The sequence below is a fragment of the Brachyhypopomus gauderio genome, chromosome 1 (assembly GCF_052324685.1).
Source record: "Brachyhypopomus gauderio isolate BG-103 chromosome 1, BGAUD_0.2, whole genome shotgun sequence".
Lineage (NCBI taxonomy): Eukaryota > Metazoa > Chordata > Actinopteri > Gymnotiformes > Hypopomidae > Brachyhypopomus > Brachyhypopomus gauderio.
In genome coordinates this window covers 18225090-18244823 of record NC_135211.1, presented here as the reverse complement: position 1 = coordinate 18244823, position 19734 = coordinate 18225090, and the positions used below count along the sequence as shown (strand labels likewise).

At 47.4% G+C, this 19734-nt stretch overlaps 1 protein-coding gene across 1 annotated transcript in view; it reads right to left on the bottom strand.

The window, feature by feature from the left end:
• The window catches only part of adamts18 (ADAM metallopeptidase with thrombospondin type 1 motif, 18), a 58050-nt gene extending 38641 nt beyond the window's left edge, over positions 1–19409 (bottom strand). The window contains 8 exon segments of the mRNA XM_077000454.1: positions 2180–2285; positions 4134–4293; positions 4519–4602; positions 4761–4960; positions 5789–6110; positions 17848–18164; positions 18887–18971; positions 19057–19409. Of these exon segments, the coding sequence (XP_076856569.1) occupies positions 2180–2285; positions 4134–4293; positions 4519–4602; positions 4761–4960; positions 5789–6110; positions 17848–18164; positions 18887–18971; positions 19057–19158 (1376 nt within the window). The 5' untranslated portion in view covers positions 19159–19409.
• Positions 19410–19734: the final 325 nt, after the last annotated feature.

Sequence of the window (19734 nt, the reverse complement as noted above, 5' to 3'; positions counted from 1 at the left end):
AATTCTCCCTGAGTGTGTGTCTGTGTCTCTCCCTGAGTGTGTGTCTATGTCTCTCTGTGTTCAATTAAAAAAAACAAGTTGTATGAATGTGTGTGTGCTTGTGTGCCCAGTGGTGGATGGTGCTCTGCCACTAGGGTCTGTCCTCTCTCCCCTTCCTGCACCCCATTCAGTCCCCCAGGGGGCTGTGGATCCCGGTAGAGAGTACGCTGTGCGCAATTGGCTGCCGCTTCTCGCCGGTGTGTGATTGGTTGTCTGTGACGTAGCTGTGTTTACAATTGTAAAGCGCCTTGGGTATCCTGATAAGGCGCTATATAAATTGAAACATTCATTCATTCATGTTTATACGTTTAACCAATATGTTTACAACTGCCAGACTGTTAGTGAACAATCTTAAACCTATCCCATGTATATATGTGTGCGTGTGTGCGTTTACAATATATGTGTGTGTGTACAATATGTGTGATGTGCATGTGTGTGCATGTGCAGTAGGTGTGGTGTTTGTGTGTAAATTAGGTGTGTGTGTGTGTGTGTGTGTGTGTGTGTGTGTGTGTGTGTACAGTAGGTGTGGTGTGTATGTACAGTAGGTGTGATGTGTGTGAGTGTGTGTGTGTGTGTGTGTGTGTGTGTGTACAGTAAGTGTGATGTGTGTGTGTGTGTACAATATGTGTGATGTGTGTGCATGTGCAGTAGGTGTGTGTGTGTACAGTAGGTGTGGTGTGTGTGTTGTGTGTGTACAGTAAGTGTTGTGTGTGTGTGTGTGTGTGTGTGTGTGTGTGTGTGTGTGTACAGTATGTGTGATGTGTGTGTGTGTACAGTAGGTCTGTGTACGGTAAGTGTGATTCACTATACATTCTTTTTTCTCAACTCGGTGTTCTCACTTTTAATGTTAACTATTCTATTATGTGCTTTGGCAACAGCTGTTAATTACAGCTGATGAGTGGGTGATTGGGGGGGAAGAGGGAGAGGGGGGAGAGGGTTAGACAGACAGAGAGAGAGAAAGTGTTAGATAGATAGATAGATAGATAGATAGATAGATAGATAGATAGATAGATAGATAGATGAGAAAAGAAGGAATATATATTTAGAGAGAGGAAAGGATGGGGGATAAATAGAGAGTGAGAGGTTTTACCCATAGGGACTATTACAGTAATGTAGAGCCCCAGGTCAAGAGCTCATCCTGTAAAACACTATAAACCCTCCATGGAGACCTACACATCATACACGCATGCTCATGCTCAAGGTTGCCAGGTCCACCGAAATACACACGACTGCAGCCAGCATAACTGCACTATAACAAGGATGCGTCACGTGTCTGAAATCACGCACAGTCTCAACTTGTCAGTGATTAATGGCTGCTGGATGAAGAAGGCCTTTGTTTGCCATGAAGTAACTGAACCCGTAATGAGTCCTCTTCCCTTGACCATGATCACACGGTTCTGCCCCGTCCAGCACACTGACAGTCCAGCCTTCTCCTGCCCTTCATGAACACACCCACTGAAGTGAAATGTACCGTGAAACTGAAGGTTGTGTCAGATACAAACGTCCTCTTATCTCGATGGAAACAACTAAACACAAACAGAGTATTTTGCCTTCGGTGCCACATACGGTTAAATGGATCTTTCAAACAGGATGAGGTAATAACGCATGTGTTTCTCCTGTACTGTATCTCCTCCCGTCTGCCAGAGGGTTACCACCGGCTGAAGCCCCCAACAAACAAAGCCTCTCCAGCAACCATCAAAACCAAGCCATGCTTCACAACATCCAGGGAACACGTGAAGAACAAAGGAACTAGAGAGAAGGAGGGAGAACCTTCTAGAGGCGTCTCAACCCTCATAGGCTGGTATGATATGCCAACTCAACACTGGAGTTGGGCTGGTGTATTTAGCTCTTCGTACTAAATAATTACAGTACTGTGAACATTTGTGTATGTAGGTGTGTGTGTGTGTGTGTGTGTGTGTGTGTGTGTGTGTGTGTGTGTGTGTGTAGGTTTGTGTGTGTGTGTGTGTGTGTGTGTGTGTGTAGGTTTGTGGGAGTGTGTGTGTGTGTGTGTGTGTGTGTGTGTGTGTGTGTGTGTGTGTGTGTGTGTGTGTGTGTGTGTGTGTTATTTGGGTGTGTGTGTGTGTGTGTGCGTGTGTGTGTGTGTGTGTGTGTGTGTGTGTGTGTGTGTGTGTGAGCGTACTTGTGTCCAGATTCATGAGCGATGGTAAAGGCGAGGCCCAGTCCAGTGTCTTCGTTTATTGTGCAGCTGCGATATTTACTACACATACCACTGATGGGGGCAAATCCTGCAGAGAGACAGTTCAGAGGGGAAGACAGGACATAGAGAAACAGAACAGAGGGTGAGACAGTACAGAGGGTGAGACAGTACAGAGGGTGTGACAGCACACATCACAGCTGCATGTCCATGTCAGTGGTTAAATAAACAAGAGAATCAACCAAGCACAGCAGGAACATCACCAGCTCTTTGAAACTGTCAGCACGTTCTCCTCCAAACATACACTTAACCTCCACACCCTCGGAGCTGAGGATGTGCTCAGAAGACAAAGGGAAATCTGTGGGTTGAGTTACACATCACATACAGCCCAAACCAAAGCAGCCCTCTGCCCTGCGAGGCTGATCCCAGGCTACACACGCCTGTCTCCTGGTGCTCCAGAGTGGAGCTCAGTGCGTTTGGCTCACGCCTCTGTGTAAAGTGGAGCAGTGTAGGTTGCCAGATGACTGGGAAGTGAAGCGTGACTTCATCTGGGCTTCACCAAGGCTGAGTCCACAGTCCCGCAGTCCCGCAGTCCCGCAGTCCCGCAGTCCCGCAGCCCCACAGTCCCACAGTCATACAGTCCTACAGTCCTACAGTTTTGCAGTCCCACAGTCCAACAGTCCCATAGTCCTACAGTCCCACAGTCCCATAGTCCCATAGTCCCACAGTCCTACAGTCCCGCAGTCCTACAGTCCTACAGTCCCACAGTCCCATAGTCCTACAGTCCCACAGTCCCATAGTCCCACAGTCCTACAGTCCTACAGTCCCATAGTCCCATAGTCCCATAGTCCCACAGTCCCATAGTCCCACAGTCCTACAGTCCTACAGTCCCATAGTCCCATAGTCCCATAGTCCCACAGTCCTACAGTCCCATAGTCCCACAGTCCTACAGTCCTACAGTCCCATAGTCCCATAGTCCCATAGTCCCACAGTCCTACAGTCCCATAGTCCCACAGTCCTACAGTCCTACAGTCCCATAGTCCCATAGTCCCATAGTCCCACAGTCCCACAGTCCCATAGTCCCATAGTTATACAGTCCCGCAGTCCTACAGTCCCACAGCCCCACAGCCCCACAGTTCTACAGTCCCATAGTCCCACAGTCCGACAGTCCCACAGTTCTACAGTCCCACAGTCCCACAGCCCCAGTCCCACAGTCCTGCAGTCCCACAGTCCCACAGTCCTACAGTCCTACAGTCCCGCAGTCCTACAGTCCCACAGCCCCACAGTCCCGCAGTCCTACAGTCCCACAGTCCTACAGTCCCGCAGTCCTACAGTCCCACAGCCCCACAGTCCTACAGTCCACCAGTCCCACAGCCCCACAGTCCACCAGTCCCACAGTCCCGCAGTCCCACAGCCCCACAGTCCACCAGTCCCACAGTCCCACAGTCCCACAGTCCTACAGTCCCACAGTCCCACAGTCCCACAGCCCCACAGTCCCACAGCCCCACAGTCCCACAGTCCCGCAGTCCCACAGCCCCACAGTCCCGCAGTCCTACAGTCCTGCAGTCCCACAGTCCCACAGTCCCACAGTCCACCAGTTCCAGGCCAAGCGAAGCTCCATCTCAGCCCTGGAGAGCTCCAGTGAGACAGGAGAGATCTGTGCCCCAACCACCCCCCTGTCTTAGTGGTCTTACCCAGGGAGAGATCTGTGCCCCAACCACCCCCCTGTCTTAGTGGTCTTACCCAGGGAGAGATCTGTGCCCCAACCACCCCTCTGTGTTAGTGGTCTTACCCAGGGAGAGATCTGTGCCCCAACCACCCCCCTGTGTTAGTGGTCTTACCCAGGGAGAGATCTGTGCCCCAACCACCCCTCTGTGTTAGTGGTCTTACCCAGGGAGAGATCTGTGCCCCAACCACCCCTCTGTGTTAGTGGTCTTACCCAGGGTGTCACATGGTTCGTTCTTCCACGAGCAGATGTCCAGGCCCGTCAGGAGCACTGCATGGTCATGCCTCTTGCCATTTTTACCCAGAAGCCCTGATTGCCACTGGCAGAAACTATTCAGTGATTGGTCGGCGTGGTGGCTGATGGACAGGCCCAGCTACAGCCAAGGTGAATGGGGGGGACATGATGGAGATTGGACAATGAGAAAATAAACAGGAAGCAGAAAGCGATTTGCCTTTGGTGTAAACCTGAAATACCTCACATTATTCTTTCATCCATTAAAAAATCTTAAAGCTGTTTTCATCATGAAAAAAGAACAGAAAAAATAAGAAAAAAACAGTAACTAGTCGCAAAAATGTGAATTCAACTAACTCCATCTTACCGGGTCTTGTTCAAGGAGGAGCAGACTGACAACAACAATATTGATATCTGTTCCAATGGTGCCATCTTTGAAGAGGCTGGAGACCTGTTAAAACCAGACACATACACACACACACACACACACACACACACACACACACACACACATACACACACACACAGCCATATGCAACCTTTACACATGCCTGTAAGTAAATTCACCATGAGCATGATTAATGGCATGTATGCAAGGCCCCATCTGACCATGTTCATGACGGTGAGGATGTAGGTGGTGACGTTGTCTCTCCCGTGTTTCTCCATCATCCTCCTGTCAGCCACAACCAGAGTTTCCACATTCAGGCCCCCCACCTGGTCAGACGTGATCGGAGAGCGCCTCACCCGTCCGGACTGCTCAAACTCATCAGGCATGATGAAGCGATCCTCTACAGGGGGCTTGGGCATGTCTGTGGTCAATCATAAAGAGAAAAAGGGAAGGAGAGAGAGAGAGAAAGTGAGACAAAGAAAGTAGATTGCAGGAGAGAGGTGGAAATAAAAAGGAAGACAGAGTGAGCGACAGATAGACAAAGAGACAGAGAGAATGAGTGATAGAAAGACAGAGTTAGAGAGACAGAGAGACAGTTAGAGAGACAGAGAGGCAGTTAGAGAGACAGAGAGACAGTTAGAGAGACAGAGAGGCAGTTAGAGAGACAGAGAGACAGTTAGAGAGACAGAGAGGCAGTTAGAGAGACAGAGAGACAGTTAGAGAGACAGAGAGGCAGTTAGAGAGACAGAGAGACAGTTAGTGATAGGGAGTTCAAACAGCTGCTCCTCCCCTTCCCTGACATGCTCCCTGACTGTGGTGAGGAGATGTTAACCAAGCAGGAAATATTGACACTGATTCACTTTATGAGCTGTTTCCTACAATTCCTTCAACAAAGAGAGAAGGCACCAAGCTCCCTAAAGAATGTTAGCGTTAACGTGTTAATGTTAATGCTAATGCTAAACGGAAATTCCGCAGGCTAACCACACATTCTACATTCTATTCTGATCACATACTATACCGATCACACATTCTACACCCGATCACATACTTGATCAATCATATTCTGCACCTGATCAAACATTAGTATCCATTTCGTCTAGAGTGGTACTCCGCATGGTTCAGAAACTGTTGTCTCATTAGCTAGCAGGGCATCTCGGGAGGCAAAGAAGCGCCTCCTGGTGGCAGGGGTGCTGTGTGCTTTCTTTGTGCATGCAGACTCAAACAGAAGGGATGAGGTGTCCTTACATACACTGCTTGCGGCTTCCACAGAAGTGCTGCTTCTGAAACCTGTGCTGGGAGTCTCGGTGGGCTTGCTGACGGTGCTGATGGTGCTGACGGTGCTGATGGTGGTGATGGTGCTGATGGTGCTGATGGTGGTGGTGGGGTTTGTGTGCTGTTGTGGGAGTGCCGGCTCCACCCATGCTGCCCCCTTGTACTCTGCGCTCTGCTGAGCGTTTGTAAAGCACGTGCGGATGGTGACCAGAGGGGGCGCTGTAGTTGTGCTCCAAGGCCAAACGCTCCGGCAGAGGGCTGATTAAGAACTCCTCACCCGACAGCCGAATAAGACCTGACTACAGAACACAGACACATAAAAAAACAGATTAATTAATAACCTCACAGCAGAGCAGATAGACACAAAGATCCATCTGAACCAGAGAGAGCAGAAGGTACTCGTCATATAACAGATTAACAATGCCACTCTTCCTTTAGGACTTCCAAACCAACTAGGTTAAAAACTCCGCCAACCATTACCAATACCATTACCAACCTTCCTCAACAAAGCACCAAAATGTCCTCACACACACCTACATTCACCAGCGAAGCACCAAAATCCTCTTCAAAATACTTTTTTGAGATGGATTCAGAAAGTCTTTTACATTGGTAAAAGAACCACTGTAAACTTGAAACAATGTTCTGGATAGAGCGCACCACCTGAAATGCCATAATAACACCGGTCTGCACACAAACAAATAAAACAATGGAGGTAATAGTGCCTGGGGCAGATGCGGGGGCAGCCCTCTCCAAACTGCCCCGATCAGCACCCTGTTCTCACCACAACGTAGAGCCATGGGCCAGGTATGGTGTGTGTGTGTGTGTGTGTGTGTGTGTGTGTGTGTGTGTGTGTGTGTGTGTGTGTGTGTGTGTGTGTGTGTGTGTGTGTGTGTGTGTGTGTGTGTGTGTGTGTGTGTGTGTGAACACCCTCTCTCAACACAGCGTTTCAGTGATCCTCAACTGAGCCAGGATTCCTGGACTGAGGAGCTGAGCTGTGATGAAGAGGCTTAGCAAGACGATCCAAAGCTTCTCAGAAGTCCAACATTCAGCAAATTCCGGCTGCTGGTTATCAGTCTCCCAGAACAGGCATCACTGCAGCGTCACGAGTACAGCAGACGGATCAACGGCCTCGTCTCACTGAGAACAGGCTTAGGAGAGTGTTCCAGTGTGTGTGTGTGTGTGTGTGTGTGTGTGTGTGTGTGTGTGTGTGTGTGTGTGTGTGTGTGTGTGTGTGTGTGTGTGTGTGTGTGTGCGTGTGAACAGAAAGTACAGACACATGGCTGACAGAGTCTCTTTAAGGACCTTAAACACAGACAATCAACCCTGAGAAAACCTCTTCTGCCGATTCAGACAGTCTGCTACAGACTCCCACACTCATGAGAGACTATCACTAGTGGCAAAAGGAGCCTCTTTCACCTCACCACGTGTGTGTGTGTGTGTGTGTGTGTGTGTGTGTGTGTGTGTGTGTGTGTGTGTGTGTGTGTGTGTGTGTGTGTGTGTGTGTGTGTGTGTGTGTGTGTGTCTTTGTCAGATGGTGTGTCTGGCAGTTAAGTGGAGAAAGAGCTTGGGTGTCCAGTTGACAAATGAGGTGTGAGGTTAAAGGTGAAGCAAAACTTTATCATCTTCAATGAAACGTCACATCATCGTGAAGGCCTACACATCTACACACACGCGCACACACACTTTAAAAAAATATTTTATTATAGGGCTATGCTTATATTACGACTATAAATACATTCCCAAATTTTGTTGGATTAGAAATAAAGAACCAACAATTAACCAACCAGCAGACAGCCCAGCAATCGAGCCCTAGTATAACCCAGAAGTGTGATTGGTCAGATCTCCACTCCCAACCCCACTGGCTTTGTTTCCACTAAATACAGTAATCACTCAGCATGAACTCCTCTGTGGACAAACTGGAGTGAGGAACGCCCTGACCCTCACCCTCACACTACCAACGTCATTAATGTTTGAGCCTCCCGACGGTCACACACACACCATGTGCTGTGTTAAAGTACTTACACACACACACATCATGTGAAGTGTTAATGTAGTTACACACATCATGTGAAGTGTTAATGTACTTACACGCATCATGTGAAGTGTTAATGTAGTTACACACATCATGTGAAGTGTTAATGTACTTACACGCATCATGTGAAGTGTTAATGTAGTTACACACATCATGTGAAGTGTTAATGTACTTACACACATCATGTGAAGTGTTAATGTAGGTACACGCATCATGTGAAGTGTTAATGTACTTACACGCATCATGTGAAGTGTTAATGTAGTTACACACATCATGTGAAGTGTTAATGTACTTACACACATCATGTGAAGTGTTAATGTAGTTACACACATCATGTAAAGTGTTAATGTACTTACACACATCATGTGAAGTGTTAATGTAGTTACACACATCATGTGCTGTGTTAATGTAGTTACACACATCATGTGAAGTGTTAATGTACTTACACACATCATGTGAAGTGTTAATGTAGTTACACGCATCATGTGAAGTGTTAATGTAGTTACACGCACCATGTGCTGTGTTAATGTACTTACACGGATCATGTGAAGTGTTAATGTAGTTACACGCATCATGTGAAGTGTTAATGTAGTTACACACACCATGTGAAGTGTTAATGTAGTTACACACATCATGTGAAGTGTTAATGTAGTTACACGCATCATGTGAAGTGTTAATGTAGTTACACACACCATGTGCTGTGTTAATGTACTTACACGCATCATGTGAAGTGTTAATGTAGTTACACACATCATGTGAAGTGTTAATGTAGGTACACACATCATGTGAAGTGTTAATGTAGTTACACACACCATGTGAAGTGTTAATGTAGTTACACACATCATGTGAAGTGTTAATGTAGTTACACGCATCATGTGCTGTGTTAATATAGTTACACGCATCATGTGAAGTGTTAATGTACTTACACACATCATGTGAAGTGTTAATGTAGTTACACACATCATGTGAAGTGTTAATGTAGTTACACGCACCATGTGAAGTGTTAATGTAGTTACACGCATCATGTGAAGTGGTAATGTAGTTACACACACCATGTGAAGTGTTAATGTAGTTACACACATCATGTGAAGTGTTAATGTAGTTACACGCACCATGTGAAGTGTTAATGTAGTTACACGCATCATGTGAAGTGGTAATGTAGTTACACACATCATGTGAAGTGTTAATGTAGTTACACACATCATGTGAAGTGTTAATGTAGTTACACGCACCATGTGAAGTGTTAATGTAGTTACACACACCATGTGAAGTGTTAATGTAGTTACACACATCATGTGAAGTGTTAATGTTTGCTCTACCTCTGTCTCTCACTATTCTGCCCTCACAGGCCAAAAACATACAGACCAGTGGAAGTGGTTGGGTGACCCTCAGTAGCTGGTCATGCTGGGAAAACAGCAACCAACCAACAGACCAACCAACCACCCGCCACCACCCAGAACTCTCTTGCCCCATTTGCCCTCTGTCTTGCCCCCCTACCGTCTCTCTTGCCCCCTCTGCCCTACAGTTGGCTAGAGGGTGAACAGCACTGCTCCTGACTACAGCTGCAGCAGTAAACGTCTGGATTGGACAAGCTGTCTGCAAACACCATGGTCATTTGATCCCATACAGAACAGGATCAAAAAGGCATTATAGAGGGGAGCTGTAGGTGCCGATTGGACGGTTCTCAATGTCACCATGCTCATGGCAGTACTGCGATTGGACGGTTCTCAATGACACCGTTCTGACAATAGTACTCTGATTGAAGCATTCTCAATGACACCATACTCACAGCAGAACTGTTATTGGATGGTTCTCAATGACACCATACTCACAGCAGAACTGTTATTGGATGGTTCTCGATGACACTGTGCTCACAGCAGTACTCTGATTGGAGAGTATACATACTATACTGGATATAGTGGATCTTTTATATACTGGATCTTTTTTCACATATATATACTGAATCTATTCTGGATCTTTTTTCACAATCAGATAACGTGCAAATCTCCCAAGATACTGATAGGATATAATTTACTCTATACCAATAACAGGGCTTTTTCATGGCTTTTCATGATAAATACCCAGATCCCTCTATTATTAGTGAACTGAAATTACAATGTAGTTCTGTGTGTTTACCATAAAAAGCCGCATCAGTGGTCCAAGAACTGTAGATGTTATAAAAACACAAAGCTCGTGGCAAGACCACTCAGACTGCAGCACTGAGCTCTGTGACGTGCTGCTTTTAAACACGGAGCAGCACCTCAAATGTTTCCATCCTTCATTACATCCTTTTATTTATGATTATTGCCAGGAAAAAAACAACATTTTTAAACTCCATCCTTTCAAATGAAATAAATCCGGTAGCATTAGCAAAAGAATGACATAACTTCTCGTGCACACACACACACACACACACACACACACAACAAGCATGCATACACACACACACACACACACACACACACACACACACACACACACACAACAAGCATGCATACACACACACACACACACACACACACACACACACACACACACACACACACACACACACACACAAGCATGCATACACACACACACACACACACACACACACACAACAAGCATGCATACACACACACACACACACACACACACACAACAAGCATGCATACACACACACACACACACACAAAAAACAACCCTTCACTCTCACGAATCTTCAAAAGCCTTCTCACGGGTAACCTTGTTAGCATACAGCTCATGATCTCGTTATCAGCGTCCTGTGGAACGCCTCCCTTAGCTCCAACAGCCACCCGTCATCCACCCGCCATCCATTCCCCATCCACCCCCCCATCCACCTCCACTCTAACCCTAACACCCCCCCCCCCCCCCCCCCCCCCACGGGAACTACGCGGTTCACACGTCTGACGGGCTCCCACGTCCCTGTAATCTGCCACACACCATTATCACACGCATATTCCATTGGTCTCAGTGACAGTCTGACCTTTACTGACAGATACCTAAACTCCCACTGATGTACCCTTCCTCCATTATTAGTGTCCGTTCCGACACCCTCAGCATAGCTGTGGTTCTTTGTGTGAAGAGAACTGAGAGTGGAGTGAGAATAGCGCTCCCTGCAGGTCCCCGATAATAAACTTGCACCTTCGTGTGTTTGACAGTCAGTGCAGGTCACTGAATACTTACACCCTGACAACCACTGATCCAGAAGGCCCTATCACCATGACTAAAGAAACTGTGTCAAGTGCTCTAAATAGCCAATTTCCACCTTAATTAACAGCTTGGAACACAAGGCTCATTCATTCAAACTCATTCATTCATGACTTCACCACACATCTCTTCCGCTTGGCAATGCCTTGGGCTTCAGAATAATGTACTTTGATCTTTGACCTGGGCGATTTTATTTAAAACTGTATGTTTCCTTATTTGCTTTAAAAATACTATATTATAAAATACTACACAAACAGAAACATAAAATAAAATTTATGGAAACAAAAGCAACAAATGCCTTCAACTGTCTTCAAATATTGGACTGGCATCATAATCTTATCCTGTCTATAATGTATATTATTATTCAGTCCATCACAAACTAGACTATTTTTAAGTAAAAGATGTGTAACGTCATAAAAGAATGAACATACCCTTTAGACAAAAACATAGCTCTGTAAAAACCTAATAGACTCCCAGAGGTATATGATATTTCAAAGGCAAGTAAAATGAAATCCCTTCTCCTCATGTGGTTTCACTCTGATGTGGCACAAGCTTTAGTTATCTCTTCATCACTTCAGAGGTACGGGCGTGAGGTCTGTGAAGATGAGGCAGTCATGGTCTACTACTTAAACTGTTATGTTTTAATTTTACACAGACACACTCCGACATCAGAGCCCTTCGATGCTCAGTCCGCCTCCTTAGGGAAGATGAGATTCATCAGACACTCTAGGCTGAATGTCTGAGACAGCAGAGGCATTAATTGGCGTCTCTCTGAAGAGAAGCATGGAAGCACTAACCAACCTTTCCGTTCATGCTGTTTTGTCAGGCCTGCCCCGCAGTACAGTACGTCTGCCCCGCACTACTGTACGTCTGCCCCGCAGTACAGTACGTCTGCCCCGCACTACTGTACGTCTGCCCCGCAGTACAGTACGTCTGCCCCGCACTACTGTACGTCTGCCCCGCAGTACAGTACGTCTGCCCCGCAGTACAGTACGTCTGCCCCGCACTACTGTACGTCTGCCCCGCACTACAGTACGTCTGTCCCGCACTACAGTACGTCTGCCCCGCACTACTGTACGTCTGTCCCGCACTACAGTACGTCTGCCCCGCACTACAGTACGTCTGTCCCGCACTACAGTACGTCTGCCCCGCAGTACAGTACGTCTGCCCCGCACTACTGTACGTCTGCCCCGCAGTACAGTACGTCTGCCCCGCACTACTGTACGTCTGCCCCGCAGTACAGTACGTCTGCCCCGCAGTACAGTACGTCTGCCCCGCACTACTGTACGTCTGCCCCGCACTACAGTACGTCTGTCCCGCACTACTGTACGTCTGCCCCGCACTACTGTACGTCTGCCCCGCACTACAGTACGTCTGTCCCACACTACAGTACGTCTGCCCCACACTACTGTACGTCTGTCCCGCACTACAGTACGTCTGCCCCGCGTGTTTTTCCTGCAACATAGGGCTTCATTTGTTGTCCTTCTTTAAGAGAAGATCAGCAAGAGAATGAAAAATAACATAATTAGCATCTCTTTCTGTAAACACAAGCTGCTTTTATGGCTTCCAAGCATGATATTATATTCTAAATGAGTAAGTGTTTACACGCCGTTAAAGATCATTAAGAGTGACTGCTTATTATTGAGCTTCAAAACCATCTGAAGGCCAGCACAGGAGCACATCTGTCCAGGCCTGCGTGGGCTCAGGGCCTACACTGGAACATCTGTCCAGGCCAGTGTGGACTCGGAGGGGGATCTCCACCTCTCATCCCAGCCTCAGGGTGGAGGATCACACAATCGCTGCCCCAGAATGGCACAGCCCCCACCTGCAGGCTTCACAGCAGGTTTGGATATACTCAAGCTTCCTCTTTACACGGTGCACACGAACAGAAACCCGTCCCAGACACCGTTTCACAAGCTTCATCGCAAACATGCCAGCAGTCATAAATGTCCGTGAGTTACGTGTTTAGTGAAGCAGAATCATGCAGCTACCGCATTCATGCTCATTATCAGCGTGCGTCGAGAGTCCAGTCAGCATTACTGCACACATCCGGCTCTACCATCACGCACACATCCACCGTCGGGCCTCCGCGGATTTACGAAGTTGAATCTCAGGTGATTTGGCATCATTAAATATCCATTAGAACAATGGGCACTCACTAAACATTGTCTAAATATTCTCTTTGGCATAAGAGAGAGAAGGTGTGTCTGGAAGCAGGACATTCAGCCCAGTTCTCTTATCTGTGAGATCTTCCTCAGTGTTTCCTGCGGGCAGGGCTCACGGGATCAGTGTTCCACAACTGAGCCGCTCCCTCCAAGAGGAAGACTACCCTACAGGCAGAACGCTTAGGAATCAACTAGTTCCAACTTAGTCACTCCCTAAGAGCCATAAATAAAGAGTGGGGGGTGAGTTGGGGAAGAGGAGGGGGCAGGACTCTGGTAGGCCGAGGCATCTGCAGCTGATCATCCCAGCAGGGTTCCCCCGAGGAAGAGAGGACCAACAGCTTTTGAAGCAGTGTTCACTCAAGCCTTTACCAGCCACAGCTGACATATGCCGTATAAACACAAAGCACATTTGCCGAATTTCCAACTGAAGCTCACAGCAAAGCCAACCTATTACACTCTCCTCTGTGAATTATTAAACTGTTTCAATTTCAGACAATGCAAACATGTCACTGCAATTGATGAATTCATTCCATAGGTCATCCAGATTCATTCCATAGGTCATCCAGATTCATTCCATAGGTCATCCAGAAATGCCAGGATGGATGATGCGTCACATGCCCCTGGGCTCCAGTGTCCAGTGCCTCCACTGTCAACAACACAAGCATGTCCTTATCTAACCTTTTGCTGTCTCAGGGAAAGCATGAAAAAGCCTTTAGAACATAATTAGACTGTAAGAAGGAATGGTGGGGTGGTAAAACTCCAGGCCTTGGGACTGTCTCCCTTGTTATATGTGAAGCCCAGTAATCCATCTGCTCTGTCAGCACTGGCCTGACAACCTCCTCAGTGCTGCCCATTACTCTGGGAGCCTCTGGGAGACGGAGAGCTGTGCTGTGATTGGTGAAAACCTCCTGACCACCTCACCAGCCCAGCTCCGCCCACCATCAGCCAACAGCCACTACATCACTGTCACTATGGACACCACCAGGGACCAGGGTCCGACTGCTCCCAGGGTTATGATGGCATAAGGGCCTCCGAGGGCCATTTGTAACTACAAAGGAGCCAAGCTAACACTTACCTCGTTTTCAATTTGTCCCTCTGCCCTTCTGAAATGAGGACAGAGATAAATGGCCCATGAGAGCCCAGCAAGTCCCAGGTGAGTCTCTACCTGAGACAACCAGAAGGCAGACTCCGCCCCCGAGCCATTAGCAGCAGAAAGCCAGCTGCAGCTGCTCTGGCTGTTAGCAGCATGTGGGCTGAATTTAAGTGAAGGTTATAGGGTGAATTTGGGGGTTTTGTGGGCAGGATTTGTGGGCATGTTGTGCCTGATTAAACAGTATTGATCATTTAACATCTTGAAATTCCAGGGGTACAGTAAAAAAAACTGTTAGCCAGTTAAATCAACTCCAGGCATACTGTAAAAGTGTTAGCCAATCAGCTTCATGCATTCTGTAAAACCCTCTTAGCCAATCATTTCAAGTCATGTTCTCAAGCTCACAACCCCATGGATAATATTAAGTTCCACTAAACTCAAACACCGACACCCACAGAAACACAGACACACACACAAACACACAGAGTGTTATCCTCCCACACACAGCAGGAGACATCCTCACTTACCCATCCCTAAGTGGAATCCCACACGCTAACAATTCCAACCTAACACACCAGGTGTTGTACTGAATAAACACAGCTGAAGAGCTGCAGAGACCATGCTCGTGCATACACACACACACATACACACACACACACACACACAAGCACCTCTGTCCACACCTCATACATTCAGATAGACGAGTACACAAGAGAGGAGAGGCAGGTCAGGGAGACCCTGTAAACCCAGTGAGACCCCCTTAGGTGTGACGAGTGAGCACAGTAGGACCTTCTCCAGCATGATGAGTCAGGAAACCACCACCAAACAAGCTCCTGGCCACACTCAGGTCATCTCAGAAACACTCCGTAACATCTGCAGAACACAGGAACCCACAGGAGCCCTCAGGAACCCAGCACACCCTGCTCTACAGTTTCATCCTAAAGCAGTTATACTTTTACCTTTAACTCCAGGTACATTGTGAAGTTATCAATCCTAAGGCATATTATTTAGCATCTGCTTTATAAGTACCATGAGACTACAATGGAAGGTGTGTAGTTGGTCTCAACACTGAGAGATCAAAGTTCTCCTTCATCAAGATTAAGTTGCTAAAACACTAATGTAGTTCTTAAAAGCGAGACATTCCAGAGACACTCCAGCTGGATGGACACTCTCTGCTTAGGACACTGCATCATCCTCCAAGTACCTTAGAGAAGCTACAAGTATGTGTTCTACTGGATAACAGGATTGGTCCCCAGTTGGTTTGGCTGCCTGAGCTGTTCAAACATGCTTGTGAAGGTAGGCCAGGTTGGCTGGAAGAAGACGAGCAGCCTGTGTGGACTGGTGAATGGTGATTTTGTGCAGGACATTCTCCTGTGATAAGTACACAGGAGTTCAGGGAGGTCCAGTGTGAAGGTTCCCCACCGCCTGGTCACTGGGCAGCAAAACACACACCTTCCTTCCTGTTGTGCAATAGCAGGTACACAGCACATTTGTGATGTCAGTCTTCAGTGTTCACCTTTCTTGAAGCATGCAGAAGCAGTGTTCTCAGTATTCTAAATGCATATAGAGTTTTCTCATTGTTCTAGAGGCACACAGAAGCAGTGCTCAAAGTGTTCTAGAAGCACACAGAAGCAATGCTCTTATTGTTCTAGAAGCATACAGAAGCAATGCGCTTATTGTTCTAGAAGCATACAGAAGCAACACCCCCAGTGTTCTAGAAGCAGGGTGAAACAATAGTGGCTTCCATCACTCATTAATAGCCCAGAGCGGTGTGGCCCCCCTCCAGACAATCGGCGTGTTCTCCTTCAGAGGCAGGACACCGTGCAGTGCAGTGATTAAAAACACGTCTTTAAATAATAGGGATTTACAAAGCAAATCCTCCTGCTCCTGATTTATTTGGATCCTGCTGCCTGCTCTGCATTTAACAACACAATCTATCTCCATCTGGCATCACAGGCCACTGTCTACCAGAAGGCAAGAAATCTGACAAAGGCAAACAGGCCTTGATTTCTGTTGGTACATCTGGTAGCTCATCAAGCAGCATACAGCGACGTATAGGATCGGCAGCAACGCCCAGACGAGGAGCTTGAGTGTCTTCACCTTCACATTCACACTCTTCCAGCGGAGAAGCTCTCTCACCTCTAAAGGACACACACTTATCCTCAGCCCTCACGGCTCACACACCTGCTGAGCGCGAATGGATCCTCGTTTGTAGTTAATCCTAAACCTCAAAGGCTGATGACACGGAGGGGTTAAACTCCACTGCGACACATTCATATTCATTCTACAACCAAACAAAAAAACTGAGAGATGAGAAGAGGAAGAGAGAAAGAAAGAGATAGTTTCTTCTTTTCACTTAAAACACGAAACGTGAATGGACACTCACACTGGTCTGGTGAGGTGTATATAAAATATAGGAAAGTGTGAGCACTTTCCACTGGGCTCTGCATGAATCCACTACGGCTCCATTCAGGCTTGAAAAGAACGGAAAAGAGCCCTAACAGAAAGGCTGAAGACGTGGTGGTGGTGGTGGTGGTGGTGGTGGTGGTGCAATGGGAGGGGGCCCAGATCAAAGAGTCTTTCCAGTCAAATGCAACTGCTCCCAAATCACATTTAGCTGTTGTACAGTTTCGACAGAATGGATGACTGCTGTTTTATTATGGACAGGGTAGCGCTAATGGCAAAGACAATGTAGGGATCAGAGCCACCAGCCAAGTGGCCACACCAGCACTGGCACCAAAATGAAGAAAAGGGAGGAGCAGCAGTAACAAGGCGCTGAAATCCTGGGAGGCACTGAAATCCCGTGAGCAGGAGCTAGAGGCTCCGCAGGCTCAGGACACTTTATCCCGCAGTCCTGACAGGACCCAGCACAGCAGCAGCCAGACAGCAGCCCGGCCCCAGAGAGACACTGCACACCACACTCACCCAACACTGCACACCACACTCACCCAACACTGCACACAAGTCAATAACCACCCAATCTCTGTGTCACTACTTGGATTTCTTGTTTTCTTTCTTTCTCTCTCTTGTGTACTATGTCAATCACTCACTGGCATTATTTTACTCCAGGCTGTGTCTGTTTCTCTCTGTCTGTTTCTTTCTCTCACTTTGTCTTTTACTCTCTCACTCTGTTTCTCACCGTCTGTTACTCTCTTGTTCTGTTTCTCACTCTCTCTTTATCTCTCACTCTGTTTCTCATTCTGTTTTTCTCACTCTCTCTCTTTGTTTCTGTCTGTTTCTATCTCAATTTCACTCTCTCACTCTGTTTCTCTTTCTCACTCTCTCCGTTTTTCTATTTCTCACTCTCTCCCTGTTTTTCTCTTACTCTCTCTCTGTTTCTCTCTCACTCTCTCTTCACTCCTCTTTGTCTCCTTTCTCCAACACTTCATTCTCACTCTTTCTCTCCTGCACTGCACTTTCAACAAGTCACTACAGCACCACAGCTGGGCAGCCCGCACACACACGCGCACGCGCGCACACACACACACACACACACATACTCACAATCACAAATGCTGAAATGCAGACAAGCAGCTCACCAGTCCTGTGCACGTAGAGATGGCCACAGCGGAGACTGAGTGGTTCTTCACAGTGCCCTGATACAGACAGCTCTGAACAGCCGGATCCAGCATGGCTGCGGTAATGCCGTCTGAGCGGAAGGTCTGCACGGTGAAGCCCTCGGCCAGCACGCCGGACGGCCACAGGTCCAGGTATAACTCCTTGCCAAAAGCAGAGAGCTGGTAGTGAACGGAACCCCAACCATCTGACAGGGACCTTCGGCCCCGGCGCCTGGACACATCATGGGAAATGTAGTCTCCTCCAGAGTCCACCTCAACTGGCGTCACAAACGTGTAATCTGAGAAGACCGACAAAAACCACTGTAAATGCACATTATTTACACAGTTATACAGTTATACTGTACATATCTGTACTATTTACATGTAGGCATAAAGTATGTATGTGTACTATACATAGGCCTATACTGTGCATTTATGTAGATTTGATATAGACTAGAGATATTAAAATGACATTAAAAATACTGGCATGTTGCAAAACAGAAAGCTGGGTGCACTGTAGTAACTATATTTCTCTGATATGACAGCACTGTGGCGATAAAGCATTATTTAATTTCCTGTGCCTGAGGCTCCCAACATCTCACTCCCAACAAGCCTGCGACTGAAGGCACGTGGACGTCTAGATGCGGTGTATTACGCCAGAAAGACAAGCAAGAGGCAAGCAAATACTCCACATCTCTCCCCCGCGTGCCCAGTCCTGCGCGGAGCAGACTTCAGCTGCAGGGAATCCCTCAAAGCAGGGGTCGCGCGCGCCAGCATGCTTCCTCGTGCGTAGGAAGGGGGGCAGATGGGACATCCTAAACTACACTTAATTCACGTAACATTTGTGACACACTTAAGACTGTGTGTCTTTCGGGTCGGAAGCCAAATATGTCGCGCGGCGCGGACCGCAACGTTTCTCATGCTTTGCACACGACATGTGGGGGATCGCAGGACACTGGTCACTCGCTTTGGGGAAAGTGAGAGAAAGCTTCAACAGCATGTGATGAACTAACACACTGACCGTGATTCAGACCGCTGTGAGCGCCGGTAAACGAAGCAGACACTGCAGACATGGAACGGGGACAATATATTTGCACAATATATGTCTGCAAAAAAGAAAAAAACAAACTGTGTCAAAATGTTCATTAAACGTTTAAAAGAATTAGAAAAACTGATTGCTAAGTCACCTGCCTTCATAATGGTTCCAAGCCACAAAGCCGTTAAGAATCGCCCACACGTGCAGTTGGCAAATGCAGTTGAAAAGGTCCAGATCAGCAAGAAAAAGTGCTCCATGTTGCGCCTCACCTTGTCAAAAACCCCAAAACATTAATCCACTGATACACGCGATGCAACCGACATACATCGCTAAATATTTCTTCTTGCTAACCTGACACACATTGCCAGATGCTTTGACCGTCTTCTGCGCCTGTCCTTACGTTAAGCCCACCGGGTCCATTTGAAGTTGTGCTCGCAGAGGTGAGGCGCTCTACTGCGACTCTCGCGCAGACAGGTAGATTTGTGCACGCTCTGCAGCGCTGGCTCCGCGCGCTTGGGACGGGGCACTAGTCAGCTCGTGCAGCCACGGCACGAGAACACTGGCACCGGTGCGTGGGGATGGGGGGATATCGACCAATCAGCGCACATTAACTGGCGATTTGGTAGGACTATTCGAGTTCCTGCAGACATCAGCGGATTGTCGCCAATTCTTTTCTTTTTGCATAAGAGAGATACCTATAGAGTTTTTAAAACATGTTTAGGCTGCCCAGGTTTTACCCTAACTGTCAGGATCGGTGGCGTTAAACACACAGCAAATGATGTATGACCACTGTAAATTTGACTGCATGGTGTAATGAAAATAAGCTAATTTGT